The sequence below is a fragment of the Chanodichthys erythropterus genome, chromosome 21 (assembly GCF_024489055.1).
Source record: "Chanodichthys erythropterus isolate Z2021 chromosome 21, ASM2448905v1, whole genome shotgun sequence".
NCBI classification, from domain to species: domain Eukaryota; kingdom Metazoa; phylum Chordata; class Actinopteri; order Cypriniformes; family Xenocyprididae; genus Chanodichthys; species Chanodichthys erythropterus.
The window spans coordinates 37,185,816-37,209,208 of NC_090241.1; the positions used below are offsets into that span (position 1 = coordinate 37,185,816).

The window sequence follows — 23,393 nt, forward strand, 5'->3', positions numbered from 1 at the left end:
ATTCATGTCCAGCTAGCGCATGTTTACATAGAAAAACTATGGAAAATTAGCGCATTGGAATAGAAAAACAAAACTCAATAGGGACAGATGACAAGTCAGCACTGCATCCTCAATGAAGTTTAAGCATTGATAATTTAAATATTCAAGCGCAGAAGATGCGAAAGGGAGCGTCTCAGACAGTGTGCGAATACTATTCATACTATTCTACTAATACAAATTCACACAAAATTATGTCAAAAAATAGCTTGTATCCTAGTAAACACAGTATATTATGTCTCAAGTGAACGTAAACAGTTGAGAAAGTACATGCATGTGTACAGTATCAGTATATTAGATCTGTGCATTCACTCTTAAAGTGACAGCAGCCTAATATTCCTGCAGCTGTCCGTTTTTAATGTTAATCAAACAACAAAAGACAAAATCACTCATTGCTCTTGAGTGCTTAACTTAAGGATTAATTAATAAGGATGTTTAAATTATACAGTGAAGACTATGCAGTGATGCTTTACATTTGCTTACTTACTTAATTTCATTTGTATCTTTGTTATATTGTATTTATTTGTGCTTTTGCTTGTAATTTGATTAATTGTTTTTAAATTCGTATTAGTTACGCTATTAGTTTTAGCTATGGTATAAGTATGGTTATGGTTATAAGTATGGTTATAAATAATTTCTAAACAAATATAATCACCTGATTCAAACACATTAAGACTTCAAGCATGAATAAAAGCGTGATCGTACCGTTTCAAATGGCGTATCATGTGACTCAAGGTGTCGTGGTTTGGTGGAGGCATGCTGATGACCAGAAGCTTCAGTCGGTCCACCTTATCCAGGTAATCAGATATTTCTACAGGACACAGACGAATACACGGTCAATTATAATAAATCATTAATCATGCATCGTCTCTCTCTTTCTCCGCGTCACTCACTGACGGTCTCGACGATGTCGTGGAAGAATCCGTACGGGACGAGCGGCTCGGGCAGCTCTCTGAAGAACAGTTTGAGCGCTCCGGTGATGACGTGAATGTCCTCCCACTGCGGGTCATCCAGATCCAGACGCTCTGGAGGAAAGATGATGGAGGGAGTGTAAGTGTTAAAGCTGAATCACACACACACACACACACACACACACACACACACACACTCAGAGATGCTGCAGAAGAAGAAGAGAAGGTGAAGAAGCGAATCGTATTGCATCTCATTTCTGCAATGGATTTTTCCAGGTTCAATAAACTTTATCTGTGATATAAAAAATAATATATATATATATATATATATATGGTGAATATATAGTAAAGTGTAATTTATTCCTGTGATCAAAGTTGAATTTTCAGCATCATTACTCCAGTCTTCAGTGTCACATGATCCTTCAGAAATCATTCTGATATGATGCATATCAGTTTAAATTTACTTAAACAATTTTTGAGTTTTATATTTTATATTATATATTGAACCTAGAAAACTCTTGATCTAAACCCATGAGCGCTTCGGTCAAAACCGCCACAAAATTCTTGCGCCAAATCATCAAGCGAGAAGCATCAGAGAAGCAGCGAGCGTCAGAAAGTAGCGAGATCTTCATGATTGACAGGTTTGCGATTGTGAAGCGCTGTAAGATCAGCGTTCCGGTTCACAGGAGACAAACCTTGCACTAAATCCACAGGGAAGAGATAGCGTCCGTCTGTGGTCACTGCTCGCTCTGGAATTACAGATGTGACATCATACATACACGTCTAATGACATCATTCACACACTCTTTACCAGCTGATGACGTCACACGTTCTTTTGTAACATCTGCTCATCATCTGATGAATAAATCAATGAATCATCAAATGAAGACTAAAAAAATGGAAATGTCCCCCAGTTACAAAAAAAGAAAGTAAAATTCCTTAAAATCGTAAAACAAAGGAAGTGACATCATTTGGGCCTTTTCTACAGCATGATGAGAACAAGTAAAAAATCTAATAGTTTTTGCATACTATACATTGCAGTGTTCAAACCTATTAATAGTTATTGTAATAAACCGGTATTGTTCTATTGTACATTTATCAATAACTACAAACCAACAATCTGATCCCAAATTAACTTTCAAGCCAGTTCATAAATTATTTAATTTTGATGTTTATTCAATGTTTATTGCTAGAAAATAAATGCATTTTGTTTTTAAATGTATTTACATATGTCCCAAATATTGCTTATAATATCCATGAATCATTCACAGTAAGATCAGGACATGCATTAAGTTTCATGTTGCATTTAATTGGAATGAATAACAGAATCTCATCATGACACTTATGGTTATTATATTGAGTCTCACCATGATTGACAGCAAAGCGCAGTTTCTGAATGACGGCGAGATTCCCACTGACTCTGTAAATCCCATCAGTCTCCAACCCTGAATACACACACACACACACAGATGTATTATTTCCAGGAATAGAACGGTAGTCCTACAGAACATGACTGTATAAAACAGAGACACTTTTTATACACTGATCTTCTATGACTGGTTAAGATCAGCAGATAAAAATAACTTTGATTCAGAACAATTTGCTTATGAATCATGCTGACCAATCTGAGACGATTCAACTTTTAAAATGTAACTTATTTCCATGGCTTTTCCAGGCCTGGAAAAAAATGTCACCATGAAATCTACATTTTTTAATGGAATACTGCATGATTTATCGGTGCACATCATTACTGTGTTGAATTCATGTTCCTCGTAATCTTGAATCGGAATATCTTCCCCTCCCTGTTACTTAGGTTACTCAGGATATGTTCCTGCTGAAGTGAGTGAGAGAACGAGTAAGATTACCTCTCCTCTCCACGGCTTCAGTACATTTCTTGACGAACTGTGGAACGGTGCATTTCTCCCTCTCACACAGCAGCTCCAGTCCGCAGCCAAACACCTGATCTGAAGCACAAACACAATAAAGATGCTTTCAAAGCACTGACATCTCCAAGATAGACAAAATGATTGAATGACTGCTACTTCATTTTATATGTAAATCTAATATATTGGTATAAAGGTTGTTTTATAAAGCCACGCTTATTAATAAATGTTCACCTTTTGATTATTACTGTTGCCTCTAGTAATTATGGGTCTGATTTTTAATTTCCAACCAATGGGTTAAAACATCCCATTCGCTGGGTTAAAACATCCCATTCGCTGGGTTAAAACATCCCATTCGCTGGGTTAAAACATCCCATTCACTGGGTTAAAACATCCCATTCACTGGGTTAAAACATCCCATTCACTGGGTTAAAACATCCCATTCACTGGGTTAAAACATCCCATTCACTGGGTTAAAACATCCCATTCGCAGGGTTAAAACATCCCATTCGCTGGGTTAAAACAACACAATCGCTGGGTTAAAACATCCCATTCACTGGGTTAAAACATCCCATTCACTGGGTTAAAACATCCCATTCGCTGGGTTAAAACATCCCATTCACTGGGTTAAAACATCCCATTCACTGGGTTAAAACATCCCATTCACTGGGTTAAAACATCCCATTCACTGGGTTAAAACATCCCATTCACTGGGTTAAAACATCCCATTCACTGGGTTAAAACATCCCATTCACTGGGTTAAAACATCCCATTCGCTGGGTTAAAACATCCCATTCACTGGGTTAAAACATCCCATTCACTGGGTTAAAACATCCCATTCACTGGGTTAAAACATCCCATTCACTGGGTTAAAACATCCCATTCACTGGGTTAAAACATCCCATTCACTGGGTTAAAACATCCCATTCACTGGGTTAAAACATCCCATTCACTGGGTTAAAACATCCCATTCACTGGGTTAAAACATCCCATTCACTGGGTTAAAACATCCCATTCGCTGGGTTAAAACATCCCATTCACTGGGTTAAAACATCCCAATCGCTGGGTTAAAACATCCCATTCACTGGGTTAAAACATCCCATTCACTGGGTTAAAACATCCCATTCACTGGGTTAAAACATCCCATTCACTGGGTTAAAACATCCCATTCGCTGGGTTAAAACATCCCATTCGCTGGGTTAAAACATCCCATTCGCTGGGTTAAAACATCCCATTCACTGGGTTAAAACATCCCATTCGCTGGGTTAAAACATCCCATTCGCTGGGTTAAAACATCCCATTCACTGGGTTAAAACATCCCATTCACTGGGTTAAAACATCCCATTCACTGGGTTAAAACATCCCATTCACTGGGTTAAAACATCCCATTCACTGGGTTAAAACATCCCATTCGCAGGGTTAAAACATCCCATTCGCTGGGTTAAAACAACACAATCGCTGGGTTAAAACATCCCATTCACTGGGTTAAAACATCCCATTCACTGGGTTAAAACATCCCATTCGCTGGGTTAAAACATCCCATTCACTGGGTTAAAACATCCCATTCACTGGGTTAAAACATCCCATTCACTGGGTTAAAACATCCCATTCACTGGGTTAAAACATCCCATTCACTGGGTTAAAACATCCCATTCACTGGGTTAAAACATCCCATTCACTGGGTTAAAACATCCCATTCGCTGGGTTAAAACATCCCATTCACTGGGTTAAAACATCCCATTCACTGGGTTAAAACATCCCATTCACTGGGTTAAAACATCCCATTCACTGGGTTAAAACATCCCATTCACTGGGTTAAAACATCCCATTCACTGGGTTAAAACATCCCATTCACTGGGTTAAAACATCCCATTCACTGGGTTAAAACATCCCATTCACTGGGTTAAAACATCCCATTCGCTGGGTTAAAACATCCCATTCACTGGGTTAAAACATCCCATTCACTGGGTTAAAACATCCCATTCACTGGGTTAAAACATCCCATTCACTGGGTTAAAACATCCCATTCACTGGGTTAAAACATCCCATTCACTGGGTTAAAACATCCCATTCACTGGGTTAAAACATCCCATTCGCTGGGTTAAAACATCCCATTCACTGGGTTAAAACATCCCATTCACTGGGTTAAAACATCCCATTCACTGGGTTAAAACATCCCATTCACTGGGTTAAAACATCCCATTCACTGGGTTAAAACATCCCATTCACTGGGTTAAAACATCCCATTCACTGGGTTAAAACATCCCATTCACTGGGTTAAAACATCCCATTCACTGGGTTAAAACATCCCATTCACTGGGTTAAAACATCCCATTCACTGGGTTAAAACATCCCATTCACTGGGTTAAAACATCCCATTCACTGGGTTAAAACATCCCATTCGCTGGGTTAAAACATCCCATTCGCTGGGTTAAAACATCCCATTCACTGGGTTAAAACATCCCATTCACTGGGTTAAAACATCCCATTCACTGGGTTAAAACATCCCATTCACTGGGTTAAAACATCCCATTCACTGGGTTAAAACATCCCATTCGCTGGGTTAAAACATCCCATTCACTGGGTTAAAACATCCCATTCACTGGGTTAAAACATCCCATTCACTGGGTTAAAACATCCCATTCACTGGGTTAAAACATCCCATTCACTGGGTTAAAACATCCCATTCACTGGGTTAAAACATCCCATTCACTGGGTTAAAACATCCCATTCACTGGGTTAAAACATCCCATTCACTGGGTTAAAACATCCCATTCGCTGGGTTAAAACATCCCATTCACTGTGTTAAAACATCCCATTCACTGGGTTAAAACATCCCAATCGCTGGGTTAAAACATCCCATTCACTGGGTTAAAACATCCCATTCACTGGGTTAAAACATCCCAATCGCTGGGTTAAAACATTCCATTCACTGGGTTAAAACATCCCATTCGCTGGGTTAAAACATCCCATTCACTGGGTTAAAACATCCCAATCGCTGGGTTAAAACATCCCAATCGCTGGATTTGTCGATTTTCAACACAGCTTGGGTCGTTTTTAACCCAGCATTTTTTAGTGTACGTTTACTTGATAGAAATCAGTGCAAATTTCAGATCAGAAAGACACATGAAGCACGAGCTGAAGGATGTTTGTACAATTTTACTAAAAGACTTTAACTGGATAAAAGAGTCTGAACTCTCAGTCAGAGACAGAAGGACAGGAGGAGATTGTGTGCGACAGGTTTATCAGATCATCTTCATCATTTAGTGGCATTAGAAATTCATGCATCTTTATAGGGTTAAGATCCATCTGATCCTAAAAGTTCTTCCACTGTTGGACGATTCACCTTTGATGAGTCCTTTCTCCTGCAGCGTCTGCAGTGGAGGTCGCCTGAGGATCAGCTTCTTCAAACGGCTCTTCACACGCTTGCGTTCCGAGTTCTCCATGTAAGAGGTGGAGCGAGGGACTGCGGACACAGAGACTGTGAGTCCAGTGAGTGACGCAGGATTGGGATTCTCCGATGATTGTTTGAAACTTACGCGATGCCTTGAATCCTCCACGGTTCTCGTCCTCGTCTCCGCTCTGGTCCAACATCTCGACGGATCCGGCTCTCCTCAGAGAATACAGCAGCACGTTATCTAGAGGATTCTCTTTATCCTGCAACACAGCGGATTTGATGCTTTAAAAGAAATGAATACATTCATTCATCGAGGACGCATTGATCAAAAGTGACAATAAAGATGTTTATGATGTTCTAAAACTTTTCTATTTCAAATAAATGCTTTCTATTCAGAAAGAATCCTGAAAAATAACATGTATCACAGTTTACACAAAAATATGAACTGTTTTCAACATTGATAATAATCATAAATGTTTCATCATATTAGAATGATTTCTGAAGGATCATGTGACACTGAAGACTGGAGTAATGATGCTGAAAATTCAGCTTTGATCACAGGAATAAATTACACTTTACTATATATTCACATAAAAAGTAGTTATTTTAAATTGTAAAAATATTTCACATTTTTTTTGTTTATTTTTGATCAAATAAATGCAGCTTTGGTGAGCAGAAGAGACTCTTTAAAAAAAAAAAACATTTAAAAAAATCATACCAACTTCAAACTTTTGAATGTGTGTGTGTGTGTGTGTGAGTGCGTGCGCGCGTGCGTGTGTGTGTGTGTGTGTGTGTGTGTGTGTGTGTGTGTGTGTTTCACTCACCAGTCTGTCGATGACGTTCTGGATGGTTCTGTACCATTCTCTGATGAGAGAGTCCGTCTCTGACTGCAGCAAGAATTCATTTCCCGTAATGGTCCGCAGCTTCACACACACACACACACACATATGAAGTGTTGTTCTGTTCAGCGTTTTATCAATTCAAATTTATAACAGAGGAAGTTACTACATACAGAGGAAGTTAATGAACACTAAATAGTAAATGTTGCACTGTTAACACCTCACCCAGAAACACACTAAGACTGTTTTAACTTTGTGTCAGATGTTTCTCCTAAAGTTTCTTTGGGGAAATAAAAATGTTTTGAAATCTGATTGCAGATTTTAGTGTCTTGGCAAGTCTGAGACGACATCTGCTCTAGTAAAAAGTCTCTGTTTAATCTAATTTCTGTCTCTTTCTAACCTTGAAGACGTTTTTTTTGCTGGACAGATCATTGGCCCACTGAAGCTGAGCTCCTCTCAGATCCACACTGCTCTCCGGACGGCTATTACCCGGCTTCTGCATGTAAACACACACACGTTCAGCAATATTTCACTTTTAAAACATAAGATACGGAAGTGCTTTCATGATATTAGTCTCACCCAGCTGTCAGGATTCTGGCTTTTAGGGTCTTTGAAGAAGACGAGACTGTTTCCCACCAGCACCACCCATGATGGGTTCCAGTTTTTCCTGCAAAAACAAGAAAACAACCCGAAAAAATCCAGGTAAGTTGAGCAAAGAGACGCCATTTAGGTCAAAACCACTCATTTATTGTCCTTTATTGTTTCCTAAATGGCTCAAAAATGCTAGTAATTAAAAAACACCATCTTCTGAACCACTCTTTGTTCATCATATCTGGTTAAGATTAAGCAGCATAATCTTCATCTGGTTAGAGACAAACATGAGCCAATTTGGTGCAAAAAAATACATATTCTCTGAAAAAGTCTTCATATCTCTCGCAACTTTGCTTCTCAAGTAAATTTGATCTTGTTTTAAAGATGTTGAAACACTTTAAACAGAACAGAAGTGCTGATGAAGAAGCAGTTTTTTTGCAGCACAAGCCAAAATCTGTCTGTAATCAAGATCCATCTACAGTGACTCATTTTATTAAAGGTCTCGTGTGTGTGTGTGTGTGTGTGTGTGTGTGTTTTCATGTTGCATATCAAGGTGTGTGTGTGTGTGTAGATAAGCTCACCTCAGTTTCCTGCCTCCTTCTGCTATCTTGGTTTTGTTAAGCAGACCGGCCTTTTCCAGTTCCTGTCATGACACAGTCGGTCAGTGTGTGTGTGTGTGTGTGTTCAGTAAAAGTTTTCGGTGTAAATGGGTTTTAAATGACATAATCAGAACCAGTGTGGATTAATCCATTTGTGTGTACATCTACCCAGCTGAAAAGAGCAGATTAGACCAGCTTGAATTCAGCTTTCAGGTTACTATTATTATTATTAATATAAATTATATATATTTTATGAAACCTTGTTTCCGCCACAGTATAAAAATTTGCTAATTGCAAAATTTTATCTCATAATTCAGACAGTGTTCATAACTCACAATTCTGTATTACGAGTTTATATCTCACAGTTCTGAGAAAAAAATCTAAATTGTGAGTTATAAACTCAGAATTGTAAGAAATAAAATGTCGGGGTTCAAGTGCTTTAAGGCCTGCGTAAAAAGATTTTATGTTTTAATTAGCAAACCTGTAATCATCTTGATCATAGATGGAAAAGAACATTTACAGCAAATACAGTCAATTTATCATAGGAAATAGTTCGCCAAAGTTGGTTTTTGAAATAATCTCCAATATTTAACGAACGATTCGATGGACAGCGGCGTTCCTAGAGGCAAAGTTGCTCAGAATGAGGAGTTCTACCATGTGGGCGTGTGCGAAAAATCACGTGATACACAATACTTAACGAACATGAAAACGTGAAGGCGCCCCCCAGTGGCTGATTTCTTTCTCTAGAGCTGTGAGTCAAACAGATCCAACGAGCTTCGTTCCAATCGGCCTCCGTTAACCTTGACTGATAGCTGCTCAAAATTCATTGGCCGATGGCGGACATGTTTTATGAGATACGTCAATGTCCTCATAGACAATCATGGCACCTCGGACAAAGACTCTGCATGCCAATTTTCAAGTCAATCGGACTAACTGTGAAGTAGTTATAGCCATTTTCACTTTTTTTTTTCCTGTTATAGCGCCACCAAGTGGCTAGTCACCGTGTTCTTTCTCACGCAACTACAGAATGAGTTCTTACATAGGTGTGCCAAGTTTGGTGAAAATATCTCATTCCGTTCACGAGTTATAGCCATTTTAGTAAAAGTGGCTCCGCCCACTTCTAACGTTTTGGTGGCCCTTAGAGACCGTGAATCGGACTTTCAACTTTTTTTTGATAATTATTGACAATCAGACTCCGGAGAATCTTGCTGCACTGGTGTGGTTCCTAGGACTAGTTCGCAAAAGTAGGATTTTCAAAAAATCCAAAACACCCGAAAATTTCGCCAAGGATTCAAACGGTTCAGGACTCATTTCATACTTTTGACCGCTGTAGCGCCCCTGTCAGGCCGATTGGTGCGAGACTTGGTGACATTGTAGACGGTGTGAGTACAACCAGCCCTCAAAGTTTCAAGTCTCTGCGACTTCCGGTTTGATCTGACCGATCACTTTTAGAGGAGAACGCTGATCCTTGGAAATCTTAACAATTACAGTAGAGTTTCAGCGCTTGAACCCCTAAAAAGTCAGAACTGAGAGATTAACGTTACCAACATATATACATATTCTTTTTACAGTGTCTTTTCAGCTGGATTTTTGCTTAATCTTTGATTGATTGATTGATTGATTGATTGATTCTCACCGGTGAGACACCTTCACTATCTGGTGAGCTGTCAGATGAAGGCGCTTCCACCACCAGCCTGTAGTCTGACTGCAGAGAGGAGAAGAAACATAGAAATATGGTGAAGACTTTTTTGTTAATGGTTACCACCTGCTGTTAGATGCTGTAACTACACCACATGACTGCAGTACAGTGCATGTGTCTTTTGATGGAATGCTTTTTTCATGCATATAAATCACAAATATTTAAAGCAGGTTTCACTGATGACTGAATCATTTTAGGGGCTCTTAAAAGAGTGAAAAGGACTGTGTTTTTCTCTGTCTGCTGCCCTTCAGCCGGTCAGCACTGACAGGACTTTGTCTTTCTTGCAGCATCACATGTATTTTTACAGCTCAGCTTCAAGAACTAGAAGCAGTAGTGTGCGAGACGGTCTGTGATCGCGTCTTGCCTTTCCGTTTGCAGATGTCCTCTGTGACTGCAGGAACATGGAGTAGGAGTGGCTCATGTGGGCCACGCCCCCGGAGTCCTTGCGGTGTGAATCCTCAAAGACGCTCGAGGTGGAGCGGGGCGCGTCAAACGACGAGGTGCGCTGCATGCTCTGCCAGAGGAACACGGCAGGTTAGATTCACGCACTTCAGATTCAATTACATTACATTCAGCCGCTTCATTTCAGTAATGTTCAGGTTAATTTGATTATCCTCCAAGCACTCAACTCAATTAGCAAACTCGTTTACAGCAGCAGCGGTCAAAAGCAGCTTATCAGACCCCCATGTGACCGCGGCACGCTAACCCGGGTCAACATGCTCCGATTCCTCCATATGCTGCGGATTATTCTGGGATCACATGCAAACGGCCCAAAACCATCAGAAAGACACAAATACAAGGAAATAGAAAGAAAGAGGCAATGCCTTCTTCGCTTCGGCTCGTTCTGTCACGTCCAGACTTTAAATGACTCGAAAATATACACAAAATATGAACATTTTTACCAATTTCTTACAGTTAATATTCTGGAATTAATGTTAAATCACTTTAAAAAAACTAAATTATTAAAATTAATACTTGGATTTAATAAATATAGCATTAAATACATTGTTAATGTAGATGTATTATTGTTTTGGTTGTTTTTCATAGTGCAAGAAAAAGAGAATTATTTATTTATTTATTTCACCTGAAAAATATCAGAACTACGTGAAATTGGAATATGAATTTACAAAAAAGTAAAAATAAATAATAACTGAAAAATGTAAGATTAGATAGATCAAAAATAAAATAAAAACAACAAAAAATAACAATAAATACACAATAAAAACAATAAAAACTCCAAATTATTTAGATTAATACTTGGGATTAATAAATATAGCATTCAATACATTGTTAATGTAAATGCATAAATTATATTATTGTTTTGGTTGTTTTTTCAAAGTGCAAGAAAAAGAAAATTTTTCATTATTTATTTATTATTTATTTATTTCACCTGAAAAATATCAGAATTACATGAAATTGGAATATGAATTTACAAAAAAGTAAAAAAAAAATTTTAAGATTAGATAGATCAAAGTAGATTAGATTAGATTAGATTAAAAATAAAAACAATAAATACACAATAAAAACAATTTATTAAGATTATTATTTGGTTCAAATAAATATGGCATTACATACACTGTCAATGTAAACATAAAATACTATTGTATTGGTTGTTTTTGATAGTATAAAGAAAAAGAAACATTTTTTTATTATTTATTTTACCAGGAAAATGTCAGAGTTACGTGAAACTGGAACATGAATTCCAAAAGTTATAAAAAAAAAAAGAAAAACGATAGATAGATAGATAGATAGATAGATAGATAGATAGATAGATAGATAGATAGATAGATAGATAGATAGATAGATAGATAGATAGATAGATAGATAGATAGATAGATAGATAGATAGATAGATAGATAGATAGATAGATAGATAGATAGATAGATCGATCTCACCTGATTCAGCTGCCAACCATTGGCATCATGGGTAATGTAGGTGAGGTCAGGTGACAGCTGTAAGAGAATGTGAAATGGTTCATGACAGAAATGTTCACGATCACAAACTGCAGCAAAAGGAACAAACAGTCAGATTGAAACTAGCCGTTAAAGTTCAGTGGAAACACAGAAAAGAGTCATCAAGAGCAGAACTGGGTCGAAACACAATTTACCCTCAGATGAGTCTAAAACACACTGACACTCACTGAAATAATAACTGCGTCTGTTCCTAATAAGGACGCGTCGTTAAATATGATCAGCTGTTTGTTTATCAATGTCAGTCGTGTCAGATGTGAATCAGCGTCTCTTCCTCTTTCAAATGAAAAGCATCCGTCTGAACTCACAGCGCAGCAGATCTCCAGTGTCCGTCAGGAGATTATAGTCCAGCGTCTTCATCAACACATTCTGACTGTCAGAGTCAAATTCAGTTCAGCTCAACTCACTGCGATCGACTTCCTCTTCACAGGAGGAAGATGCAACATCTCTCTCTATTCCTCACTTTAACTGTTTGCGCTTATAAGGAAGTTGAGTTGTGAAGGGTGTGAAAGACACATTGACACGTGCAGCTCTTTAACTGACAGACTGAACCGTTCCTTCACACAGTTTACTGCTGATCTGACTGACGCTTCGAACAGAAACGGATATTAAAAGAAGAGAAAATATGCAGTCAAACCAAAATATATTCAGACACCTTGAACATTTCATTCATTCATTCAGTTTATTCACTATAGTAATAAAATATGACAAGATCTCAGAGTATTTGTTGTATTTTGTTTTTGATTGTGCAAAAAAAATAAATGTTTTCATTTTACCTAGAAAATGTGAAAGTGGAACATGAATTTGAAAAAAAGAGGAAGAAAAAAAGAGACAGACAGATAGATAGATGACGGCTGGATGGACGGATAGATAGATAGATAGATAGATAGATAGATAGATAGATAGATAGATAGATAGATAGATAGATAGATAGATAGATAGATAGATAGATAGATAGATAGATAGATAGATAGATAGATGGATAGATAGATGGATGGATGGATGCATTAATGAATGAACAGATGAATGGATGGATGGATGCATTAATGAATGAAAAGATGGATGGATGGATGGATGGATGGATAGATGGATGCATTAATTAATGAATAGATGGATGGATGGATGGATGGATGGATGGATGGATGGATGGATGGATGGATGGATGGATGGATGGATGGATGCATTAATGAATGAATAGATGAATGGCTGGATGGATGGATGGATGGATGGATGCATTAATGAATGAATAGATGAATGGATGGATGGATGGATGGATGAATGGATAGATAGATAGATAGATAGACAGACAGACAGACAGACAGACAGATAGATGATTGATAGATAGATAGATAGATAGATAGATAGATAGATAGATAGATAGATAGATAGATAGATAGATAGATAGATAGATAGATAGATAGATAGATAGATAGATAGATAGATTAATTCACTTACATTAACTTTTTTAATGAATTTAAATTAACTTTTTATTTTATTAAATTTTGTGCGTTTGTCATTTGTTTTATTTTTTTATATTTCTTATTTTTTAGTTTTAGTCATTTAAATACTTCAACTTAAAAATATTTTATATAAGTTTATGGTTAAATATTAAATAAATATGAAATATGGTTAAATATTAATATTTTATTTGAGCTTTATTTCTATTTAAGGTGCCCTTTAAAGGTGATTCGCCTGTTCTTCGGAGGTCTTTTAAACAAATGAGATTTATATAAGAAGGAGGAAACAATGGAGTTTGAGACTCACTGTATGTCATTTCCATGAACTGAACTCTTGTTATTCAACTATGCCGAGATAAATTCAATTTTTGATTCTAGGGCACCTTTAACAAAAACCATATTTAATAGTTGTGTGGTTTATCATCAGTACAGCGCTGGTCGTCAGATGAGCTGAACTCAACAATAAATAACATAAATCAGCATCAGTGAGTGTAATCCTCCTTTCATTTGACCGTCTTTCCTTTATAATCTGTGAGCAGATTCTCCTGCGGCTCCTGTGAGTGTGTGTGTGTGTGTGTGTGTGCTTTCCTTCCATGAATGAGAACACATCCCAATATTCCTCATTTAAATAATTCATACGCAGAATAAAGGGGCGGGGCCTGGTTGAGTTAGTTAGTAGTGTGTTGAAGCTGGTGGTTATGGTAAGGGGCGGGACATTTCCCAAACACCAATCACAACACACTGCTCCAGCCGACCAATCAGAGCACATTGTGCTTTTCAGAAGGAGGAGCTTCATAGAGACAGGAACTAAACAGAGCGTTACTGACAGACTGGGAAGAGAGGAGCTGCAACAATGGAGAATATGAGGAAAATAATCAACCTGCTCTAGTGGAGCACAAGGGTAAAATACGTCCTCTTTAAGCAGATATTTATCACTTTCATACATCATAAAACCATGATCACATGCAAACCGACTGAACTTCACACATCTATAATGTGTGTAATTTCTGCCGTACCCTGTGCATCGCGCTGCTTCCTGAGTTCTGTAAGGGGAGCGACAGGTGCCTGAAGTCACGCTGAACCACATTACCCTACAAACACAGACAGACAGGAAGATGCATTAGAAAAGAGTGTCTCTGATTGGTCGATGGTGGTCTGGTTCCAGGATCTGATTGGTCGCTCACCCTGCTTTCGTTGCTCTCGCGGGCTCGGCGCGGAGGTTTCCACGAGCGCTCCTTCGTAACGGTGTTGACGTAGTAACAGCGTCCGGTGCCGGGGTCGCGGTACTGCTCCCACTGCTGCAGCGTCTGGAGGGGCTGTTGACCCGGCGACGGCTTGGGAGGCTCCGCCCACTGCCTTTTCCCCTGCTCTGACAGAGAACTCTGGGAATTGTAGGCTGATGATGAGAGCTGAGGAGAGGAAACATTAGAGAGGTTATAAAGAAATATGGCTTGTATTTCACAGAAAATGCACTTTGAATTACATGTTATTTTAGTATTATTTATAGATCATTGTAATATTTAATAATATTTTGAATTTTATATATATATATACATATACAGACACACACAACTATATATTTCTATACAGTTTACGTTTCATCAGTTTTAGTACTTAAACTAAAACTAGAAATTAGAAAACTAATATTTTATTTTATTTCAGCTTTTCAATTAACAAACAATTAATTTATCTTATTTCAGTTTTAATAGTTCAACAAAATTATTTTCACTTTTTTCTAATTTCCATTATTTTTATTTTTTTTAAATTACAAACAATTTTTGAACGACACTAAAAATTAACTAAAAAAAAAATTATATACAGTAAAATACCGTTTTCCACTGAAACTGTAATATATTGTAAAACAATGCATTCTGGGTAATATTTTTTGTTGTTTTCAAGAAAGTAGCCTATAGACCTCTTTTCTAAAAATGACAAATATTACCCAGAATGCATTGTTTTTATGGTATATTACTGTTTCAATAAATTAGTTTTTTACAGGTATTTTTTACAGTATAGTTAAAATGACAGGTTTCTTATTTCAGTTTTAGTTTTAATATATTTTAGCACTTTAGTAACAAAAATTTGAAATCAGTAAACTTTTCATTTAATACTTTAATTTTAGCTTTACCAAACTATTTTTAATATTTTTCATTTTAGTTAACAATAACAACACTGGATCAAACACCACAATGCATGAAATGAAGTTCACGGAGGAAGTTAAACTTTAATGGTGACATAATTTTTGTTTTCAAAACATTGTTCTATTTCAGCAACACTGACTCGACCAATCAAATGCTCTGAAATCTGTTTATAAAAGTAACTGCTGTTCTTTTTGCAGAATGTAAGCATGATTTCTGGCTCAACCCTCTTAGTGTGCGTCTAATTTGTGTATGTGAGACTAATTAGCACATGTGCAAGATTATCCTGGTTTAGAAGTGAACTTAAGAGGGACTATATGTGAGCAGTGTGTGTTAGTGTGGTTATAGGCGTACACGTCTCTAAGTAAGAAAACAGCTTGAAGCCACAACTGTCAAGAGGAAGTGGCCTAAAACTCAGGCAGACGTGACTGTGAACAATACAGAGAAGGAAGATAAACCATTAGAAGCCACCGAACAATAAATCAGGGCCGAATGTAAAAGGCTTTCTGATGTCATTTCATGCACTTTAGTTGAGTTCGAGTGCACTTAAAAGCTTTGAGCGATGGATTACGGTTTGTTTATGTGCTTTAAATCTCCAGCGGAGATGCTGCATATGGAGGGATGTTTTCTGAGGTGAGAACAGTGTGGATCTGGATTATGTAACTCGTCCCTATGATGCCATATGGCCACGCGGCGTGTGCGGGACGAGAGTCATACTGTAGACGACCAGCAGGTGTCTCTCACACGCTCGACTCCTGGACGACTGTAACAGCTCCTTCTACAGAGAATAAAACATGCTGCACTCAAACAAATGCTTTAAAGAACCGAGTTTTTTTATGTGTGACCCTGGAGCACAAAACCAGTCATGAGTCACATGGGTATATTTGTAGCAATAGCCAACAATACATTGCATGGGTCAAAATTATCAATTTTTCTTTTATCCAAAAAATCATTATGATATTAACTTAAGATATTTTGTAAATTTCCGACTGTAAATATATCAAAAATGTATTTTTGTGAGTGGATATGCATTGCTTAGGACTTCATTTGGACAACTTTAAAGGCGATTTTCTCAATATTTTGATTTTTTTGCACCCTCAGATTCCAGATTTTCAAATAGTTGTATCTCAGACAAACATTGTCCTATCCTAACAAACCATGCATTCATGGAACAATTATTTATTCATCAATCTCAAAATTGATGTGATCCAGGGTCACATTTGTGGTATTTTTAATAAGACAAACCATGTGTAAATTCATCAGTCAGCACCACCGCTGAGTATTTTCTCCTTAAAATTGCAGTGAACCAAAAAAAACACCCTACAGCTGGAATTCATGTGACTAGTAAATCCCCGCCTTCTTTGATTTGATTGGCCATCTCAGTCATTTTGACAGACATGATGTCAATCTTTTTAACTAGTTGAATGTTGCTTGTTCACAGCTCGTCATATTTCATACTTGTAATTTTCACATTTATACAGATTCTAAGCCATTTGAATCAATGCATTTTGATTATTTCAATAAAATCAAATACATGCAAAGAGTTAATAATAAACAAAGGTCAGATTTCTGCACTCAAGTTTCATTTATGTAAAACTAACATCTTTATGAATCACATTAAGATTGTTTGTTTGTTTATGTTACAACTGTGTCATCCAAACAGATGGGAATTTTATATGCAATTCAAATACATTAATCCTAAATTTATGCCTGAATATTTTTGTTGCAGCATCCGTGGTTGTTTGAAGCGTGCTGCAGGGGAAACAGCTGGCGGTTGAAATGAAGCCTTGAACTTTTTCCACCAAGGGCACATTTGCTCTGGCTGTGTGTGTGTGTGTGTGTGTGTGTGTGTGTGTGTGTGTGTGTGTGTGTGTGTGTGTGTGTGTGTGTGTGTGTGTGTGTGTGTGTGTGTGTGTGTGTGTGAGCGCTTGGGTGTGAACGAGAGTTTGAGAGTTTGTCGCACCCTGGAAACAAAAGCATATGCACAACAGACGGCAGTGAAAATAAATAGAGTTAAACAAACTGGTGCATGGAGAGATTTAAAGATACAGTCGCCCATATTTCAGACCAGATAAACTTCTTTTCATCTGATGTTTGGGTTATAAAGTGTGCGTGTGCAAATCTTTAAGTGTCTAAATACTTTTTGGGGCCGCTGACGATTTTATTGTGCACATTCAGAGTGACATCACTTCCTGTCAGTTATCTATGTGGCAATGCCTAACAGCGCTTGTCAGTGTCAAAATGATCGAGATGGCCAATCAAATCAAAGAAGGCGGGGCTTTACTAGTCACATGAATTCCAGCACATGTTTTAATGGTGAAGGAATGTGAGGAAAGACGTAAGTAATACTTGACAACTCTTTTACCATAGAAATGTTCAAATGATTCACAAACTACTCAATTTTTGCTGTTTTGATTATTGATTTTTGAAATTTTCTAGTGTTTTTGATTTTTTTAAAAACATACTTTTGCAAACTAGTCTTAGGTTTTTCACCTGATCGACACCAAACCAGTGCAGCGAGATTCTCCGGAGTCTGATTGTTTAATTATTTAAAAAAAAAGAAAAAAAAAAAAAGTTGAAATTTCAATTCACGGTCTCTAGGGGTCGCCAAAACGTTAGAAGTGGGCGGAGCCACTTTTACTAGAAAAGCTATAACTTGTGAACGGAATGAGATTTTTTCACTAAACTTGGCACAGCTATGTAAGAGCTCATTCTGTGGTCGCATGAAAAAGGACGCAACAACTGGCCACTTGGTGGCACTATAACAGGAAAAAAACTTGAAAAGTGGCTATAACTACTTCACCGTTAGTCCAACTGACTTGAAAATTGGCATGCAGAGTCTTTGTCCGAGGTGCCATGATTGTCTATGAGGACACTGACGTATCTAAAAAAAAATGGCCGCCATCGGCCATTGAAGTTTGAGCAGCTATCAGACAAGGTTATCGGAGGCTTCACGTTTTTCACATTTGTAAAGTATCGCGCAATTTTTCGCACAAGCCCACAACATTTGTACCACATGGTAGAACTCCTCATTCTGAGCAACTTTGCCTCTAGAACCGCCGCTGTCCATCGAATCATTCATTAAATATTGGAGATTATTTCAAAAACCAACTTTGGCGAACTAGTCCTAGGTTTTTGGCCTTGATAACAAGCTTTATAAACTAAATATTTCCTTTGATAAATTGGCTGCATTGGCTGTAAATGGTCTTTTACATCTATGATCGAGATGATTACAGGTTTGCTAATTAAAACATAGTACCTTTTTACGCATGTGCCTAAAGTCCTTAAAGCGATAAAGTGATATGGTAAGACCGACACCATCATTACTGTTCATATCACTGTGTATCAAGAGCTGAGATTCAGATATGATAATGAGAGTTTGGTTTCCAATCACAGCAGACTGGGCCGTCTGACCAATCAGAGCAGAGCAGCTCTCAGAAAGGCGGAGTTAGGGAGACCGAATCCTTGATCGAAGTGTTTCAGACACTGTCCGACTGGCACTGTGTGTGTGTATGTGTGTGTCGGCTAGAAAAAGTATTTTTCTGGCAAGCCACAGCTTTTAGCACGAATTGTATTTAAGGATCTGCTGTATTTAGAGAGCTGGTTAAAAATTCAAACTAGTGTGAGACCGGCACTTCTGTGAGAGATTCTTGCCTAAATCTCCTGAACTGAACAAAAAAATTGGTATACAATATAAAAAAGATTATTAAAGAGTGTTTTTCAAGAAAATATTATTTCAGTTTTGGGTACAATAACATCACATTAGGTAAATTTGGTTTAAGTTTACTAACATTGAGTACTACATTTGATACAGTATTTATTAATCTTTGTCAATGTTAGTACATTAAATCATATTAACAGATATAACGATTTTAATAATGTGTTAGTAAATGTTAGAATTAACATTAACTAAGATGCTTTAGAAGTATTTATTATTGTTAGTTCATGTTAACTAATGTTATCTTTATTAATATAGCACCTTTTAAAAACAGTGTTTACAAAGTGCTTTACAGAAGAGAAATTCACAGAATACACAGAGATAAGATAATGAAATACAATAAAAATAATAAAATCAATGAAATATGCATCAGCGCATTCACAGAAAAGATTGTAGTTATCTAATGTGAACAAATGCACCCTAAAGTGTCACCTCAGCTTTTCTACTTCATGTTTAATTCAATGTTACTATTAAAAATTGGCATTAGTGTGTTTGACGAGAAATGAGTATCTTGTGGCCTGAATGTGTCTGAAATCCCTGATTATAAATCTTAAAGACACTTAAAATAAGAAATATACAGTGAAAGTAGTCCGAGAAAAAGATAAAGCGAAAGAACACATTTGGATAATAATGAAATATGCACACACACTCTGTTACCTGTATGTGTCCGTGTGTGTGTCTGCGTGCGGCCGCGCTCACGTCCCACTGGCTGTACGATCGGGTCGGGCTGCTCACGCTCGCCGTGGAGCGGCTCGTGTCCTGGTACGGGTTCTGGGGCAGATTGCTGGAGCTTTGGCTGCGGGCGATGGGAGCGCCTGGACTCGAGTATCCACCTGGGATCGTCAGGTGACCCGAGGGCGAGGTGGAGGAAGCGGGGAACGCTGGGAAATGTCCTCTTACTGAGACTCGGCCTGTGTGTTTGTCCACCAAGGCACTGCTGCAGCTGAGATTCTCCATGGAACGACAGAACTGCTTATCAGGCACTGAGAGGAACGACACACAAATCAGACCTTAAAGAGACAGTTCAGCAAAAACTGAGAATGACGTCATCATATTTAAATATTTAGAGGTTCAAGAACTGAAACTCTATTGTAATTGTTAAATTTTCCAACGATCAGCAAAAAGTGATTGGTCAGATCAACCCATAAGTCGTAGAGACTTGAAACTTTGAGGGCTGGTTGTACTCACACCGTCTACAATGTCACCAAGTCTCGCCCCGATCGGCCTGACGGGGGCGCTACAGCGGTCAAACAGTATGAAATGAGTCCTGAACCGTTTGAATCCTTGGTGAAATTTTCGGGTGTTTTGGATTTTTTGAAAAACCTACTGCGAACTAGTCCTAGGATTTTTCCCGGAACCAATCCTGTGCAGCGAGATTCTCTGGAGTCTGATTGTCAATAATTATAAAAAAAAAATTGAAATTTCGATTCACGGTCTCAAAACGTTAGAAGTGGGCGGAGCCACTTTTACTAAAATGCCTATGACTCGTGAACGGAATGAGATATTTTCACCAAATTTGGTACACCTATGTAAGAGCTCATTCTGTGGTCGCGTGAAAAAAGGACACGGCGACTGGCCACTTGGTGGCGCTATAACAGGAAAAAAAATGTGAAAATGGCCATAACTACTTCACAGTTAGTCCGACTGACTTGAAAATTGGCATGCAGTGTCTTTGTCTGAGGTGCCATGATTGTCTATGAGGACACTGACGTATCTCAAAAAACATGTCCGTCATCGGCCAATGAATTTTGAGCAGCTATCAGACAGGCGAATTGGAACAAAGCTTGCTGGGCCTGTTTGACTCACGGCTCTAGCCTTCGCGTTTTTCACGTGCATAAAGGATTGTGCATCGTGCGATTTTTGGCACATGCCCAGATGGTAGAACTCCTCATTCTGAGCAACTTTGTCTCTAGGACCGCCGCTGTCCATCGAATCGTTCATTAAATATTGGAGATTATTTCAAAAACCAACTTTGGCGAATTAGTCCTAGGTTTTTGGCTCAACCTCAAAAACTGTTAAAAAGCTTTTTAAACCATATTTTTCCTATGATAAATTGGCTGTATTTGCTGTAAATGGTCTTTTCCATCTATGATTGAAATGATTACAGGCTTGCTAATTAAAACATAATACCTTTTTATGCATGTGCTTAAATGCCTTAAAGCGCTTGAACCCCAACAACTGCTGCTCGCAGCTATATTTTCTATTATATTTAAACAGTAAAAATCTGCACACTGATATTTATTTTAAAATAATTTAATATATATATAAATATATATATATATATATATATATATATATATATATATATATATATATATTGAAATTTTACACACATAAAATATATTTTATTTAATTTATTTCAAAATTTCAGTGCACAATAGCAAAGTATTCATACCTACGTTTTCACCTCCGTATTTATTTTGGCAAAGCATAAATATTACAATAAAATGAAATATTTCATTAGTAATATATATACTTTAATACTTTAATTCAGCAGGCATGCATTAAATTGATAATGTTACAAGATTCTATTTCAAATAAATGCTGTTCTTTTGAACTTTCTATTCATCAAAGAATCCTGAAAAATAAAATGTATCACAGTTTCCACAAAAATATGAACTGTTTTCAACATTGATATAAATGTTTCTTGAGCATCAAATCATCATATTAGAATGATTTCTGAAGGATCATGTGACACTGAAGACTGGAGTAATGATGCTGAAAATTCAGCTTTGATCACAAGAATAAATTACACTTTACTATATATTCACGTAAAAAACAGCTGATTTACATTGTAATAATATTTCACAATTTTTACTGTATTTTTGATCATAAATGTATATAAGCATCATGTGACTCTACCTGAGCAGTGCGTTTGCATGCAGGGTGTGAGGGAACTTCGTGGAGCTTGGAAGAACATCTTGAGACTCTCAGATGCTGATTGGCTGCTGGGCAGCGATGGGCGGAACGTGCTGACGGGCAGCTCAATGACGTATGTAGCCGGCACATATATCGGTTTGACCTTCACGCCCACGCCGATCCTCCGCGCCTGCCACCAGTCCGCATTAGTCTTCTTCAGGAGCAGAAAGCGCTCGCCCTCGTGTATGGAGACCAGACGGCCGTCGGCGCCGCGGTACGAATAGTCATACTGAGCTTCTAGAATCACAGTGCTGCCCAGTCTCGACCCGCCTTTACTCGTGCCCGGCCCGCTCGCAGACGGGATGATGGTTCCGCGGCGCCAGCTGCCCGACAGCATGGTTCTTCTCAGTTGCACGCAGAGGGTGATAGTTGGACACGGACACCACTGGAGCGAGACGAGAGGACGGCAGTGCAGGGACACAACACAAGAGCCATGTTCTGGAACAGAAAGACTCGTTTCATTCACCAAAAAGCATGCTTATAATTCCAATAATCACATAACATGTTTACGATTACTTATTTGGAAGATGCTTTTATCCAAAGCAACTTCAAGATGTATTTAGATCATGCATTACCTTGGATTCGAACCCACAACATTGTTTCAATACAATTTAAAGGATTAGTTCACTTCAGAATTCAGATTTCCTGATACTTCACTCACCCCCATGTCATCCAAGATGTTTATGTCTTTCTTTCTTCAGTTTTTGAGGAAAACATTCCAGGATTTTTCTCCATATAGTGGACTTCACTGGGGTTCAACGGGTTGAAGGTCCAAATGTCAGTTTCAGTGCAGCTTCAAAGAGCTCTACATGATCCCAGACGAGGAATAAGAGTCTCATCTAGAGAAACCATTGCTCATTTTATGAAAAAAATAAAAAATTATATACTTTTTAAGCACAAATGCTCGTCTTGCACTGCTCTGTGATGCGCCACGCATGACGTAATCACGTTTGAAAGGTCACGCGTGACGTAGGACAAAAAAGACGAGCATTTGTGGTTAAAAAGTATATAATTTTTTATTTTTTTCATAAAATGAGCAATGGTTTCTCTAGATGAGACTCTTATTCCTCGTTTGGGATCATGTAGAGCTCTTTGAAGCTGCACTGAAACTGACATTTGGACCTTCAACCCGTTGAACCCCAGTGAAGTCCACTATATGGATCCTGGAATGTTTTCCTCAATTTCTTTTTGACTGAAGAAAGAAAGACACAAACATCTTGGATGACATGGAGGTGA

At 37.8% G+C, this 23,393-nt stretch overlaps 1 protein-coding gene across 2 annotated transcripts in view; it reads right to left on the reverse strand.

The window, feature by feature from the left end:
- The window catches only part of arhgap9 (Rho GTPase activating protein 9), a 40,969-nt gene that overhangs the window by 9,078 nt on the left and 8,498 nt on the right, over window positions 1-23,393 (reverse strand). For both annotated transcript variants that reach the window (XM_067373232.1, XM_067373230.1), the window contains exons 2-19: window positions 22,101-22,595; window positions 19,896-20,221; window positions 14,567-14,791; window positions 14,399-14,473; window positions 11,851-11,907; window positions 10,320-10,469; window positions 9,893-9,961; window positions 8,239-8,300; window positions 7,646-7,733; window positions 7,467-7,562; window positions 7,052-7,150; window positions 6,370-6,487; window positions 6,177-6,296; window positions 2,813-2,911; window positions 2,315-2,392; window positions 1,643-1,696; window positions 930-1,061; window positions 742-847 (exon numbers count right to left, since the gene is read on the reverse strand). In XM_067373232.1, coding sequence (XP_067229333.1) covers window positions 742-847; window positions 930-1,061; window positions 1,643-1,696; window positions 2,315-2,392; window positions 2,813-2,911; window positions 6,177-6,296; window positions 6,370-6,487; window positions 7,052-7,150; window positions 7,467-7,562; window positions 7,646-7,733; window positions 8,239-8,300; window positions 9,893-9,961; window positions 10,320-10,469; window positions 11,851-11,907; window positions 14,399-14,473; window positions 14,567-14,791; window positions 19,896-20,221; window positions 22,101-22,494 — 2,348 coding nt within the window. In that variant the 5' untranslated portion in view covers window positions 22,495-22,595. The remainder of the gene's footprint in view (window positions 1-741; window positions 848-929; window positions 1,062-1,642; window positions 1,697-2,314; window positions 2,393-2,812; window positions 2,912-6,176; window positions 6,297-6,369; window positions 6,488-7,051; window positions 7,151-7,466; window positions 7,563-7,645; window positions 7,734-8,238; window positions 8,301-9,892; window positions 9,962-10,319; window positions 10,470-11,850; window positions 11,908-14,398; window positions 14,474-14,566; window positions 14,792-19,895; window positions 20,222-22,100; window positions 22,596-23,393) is intronic.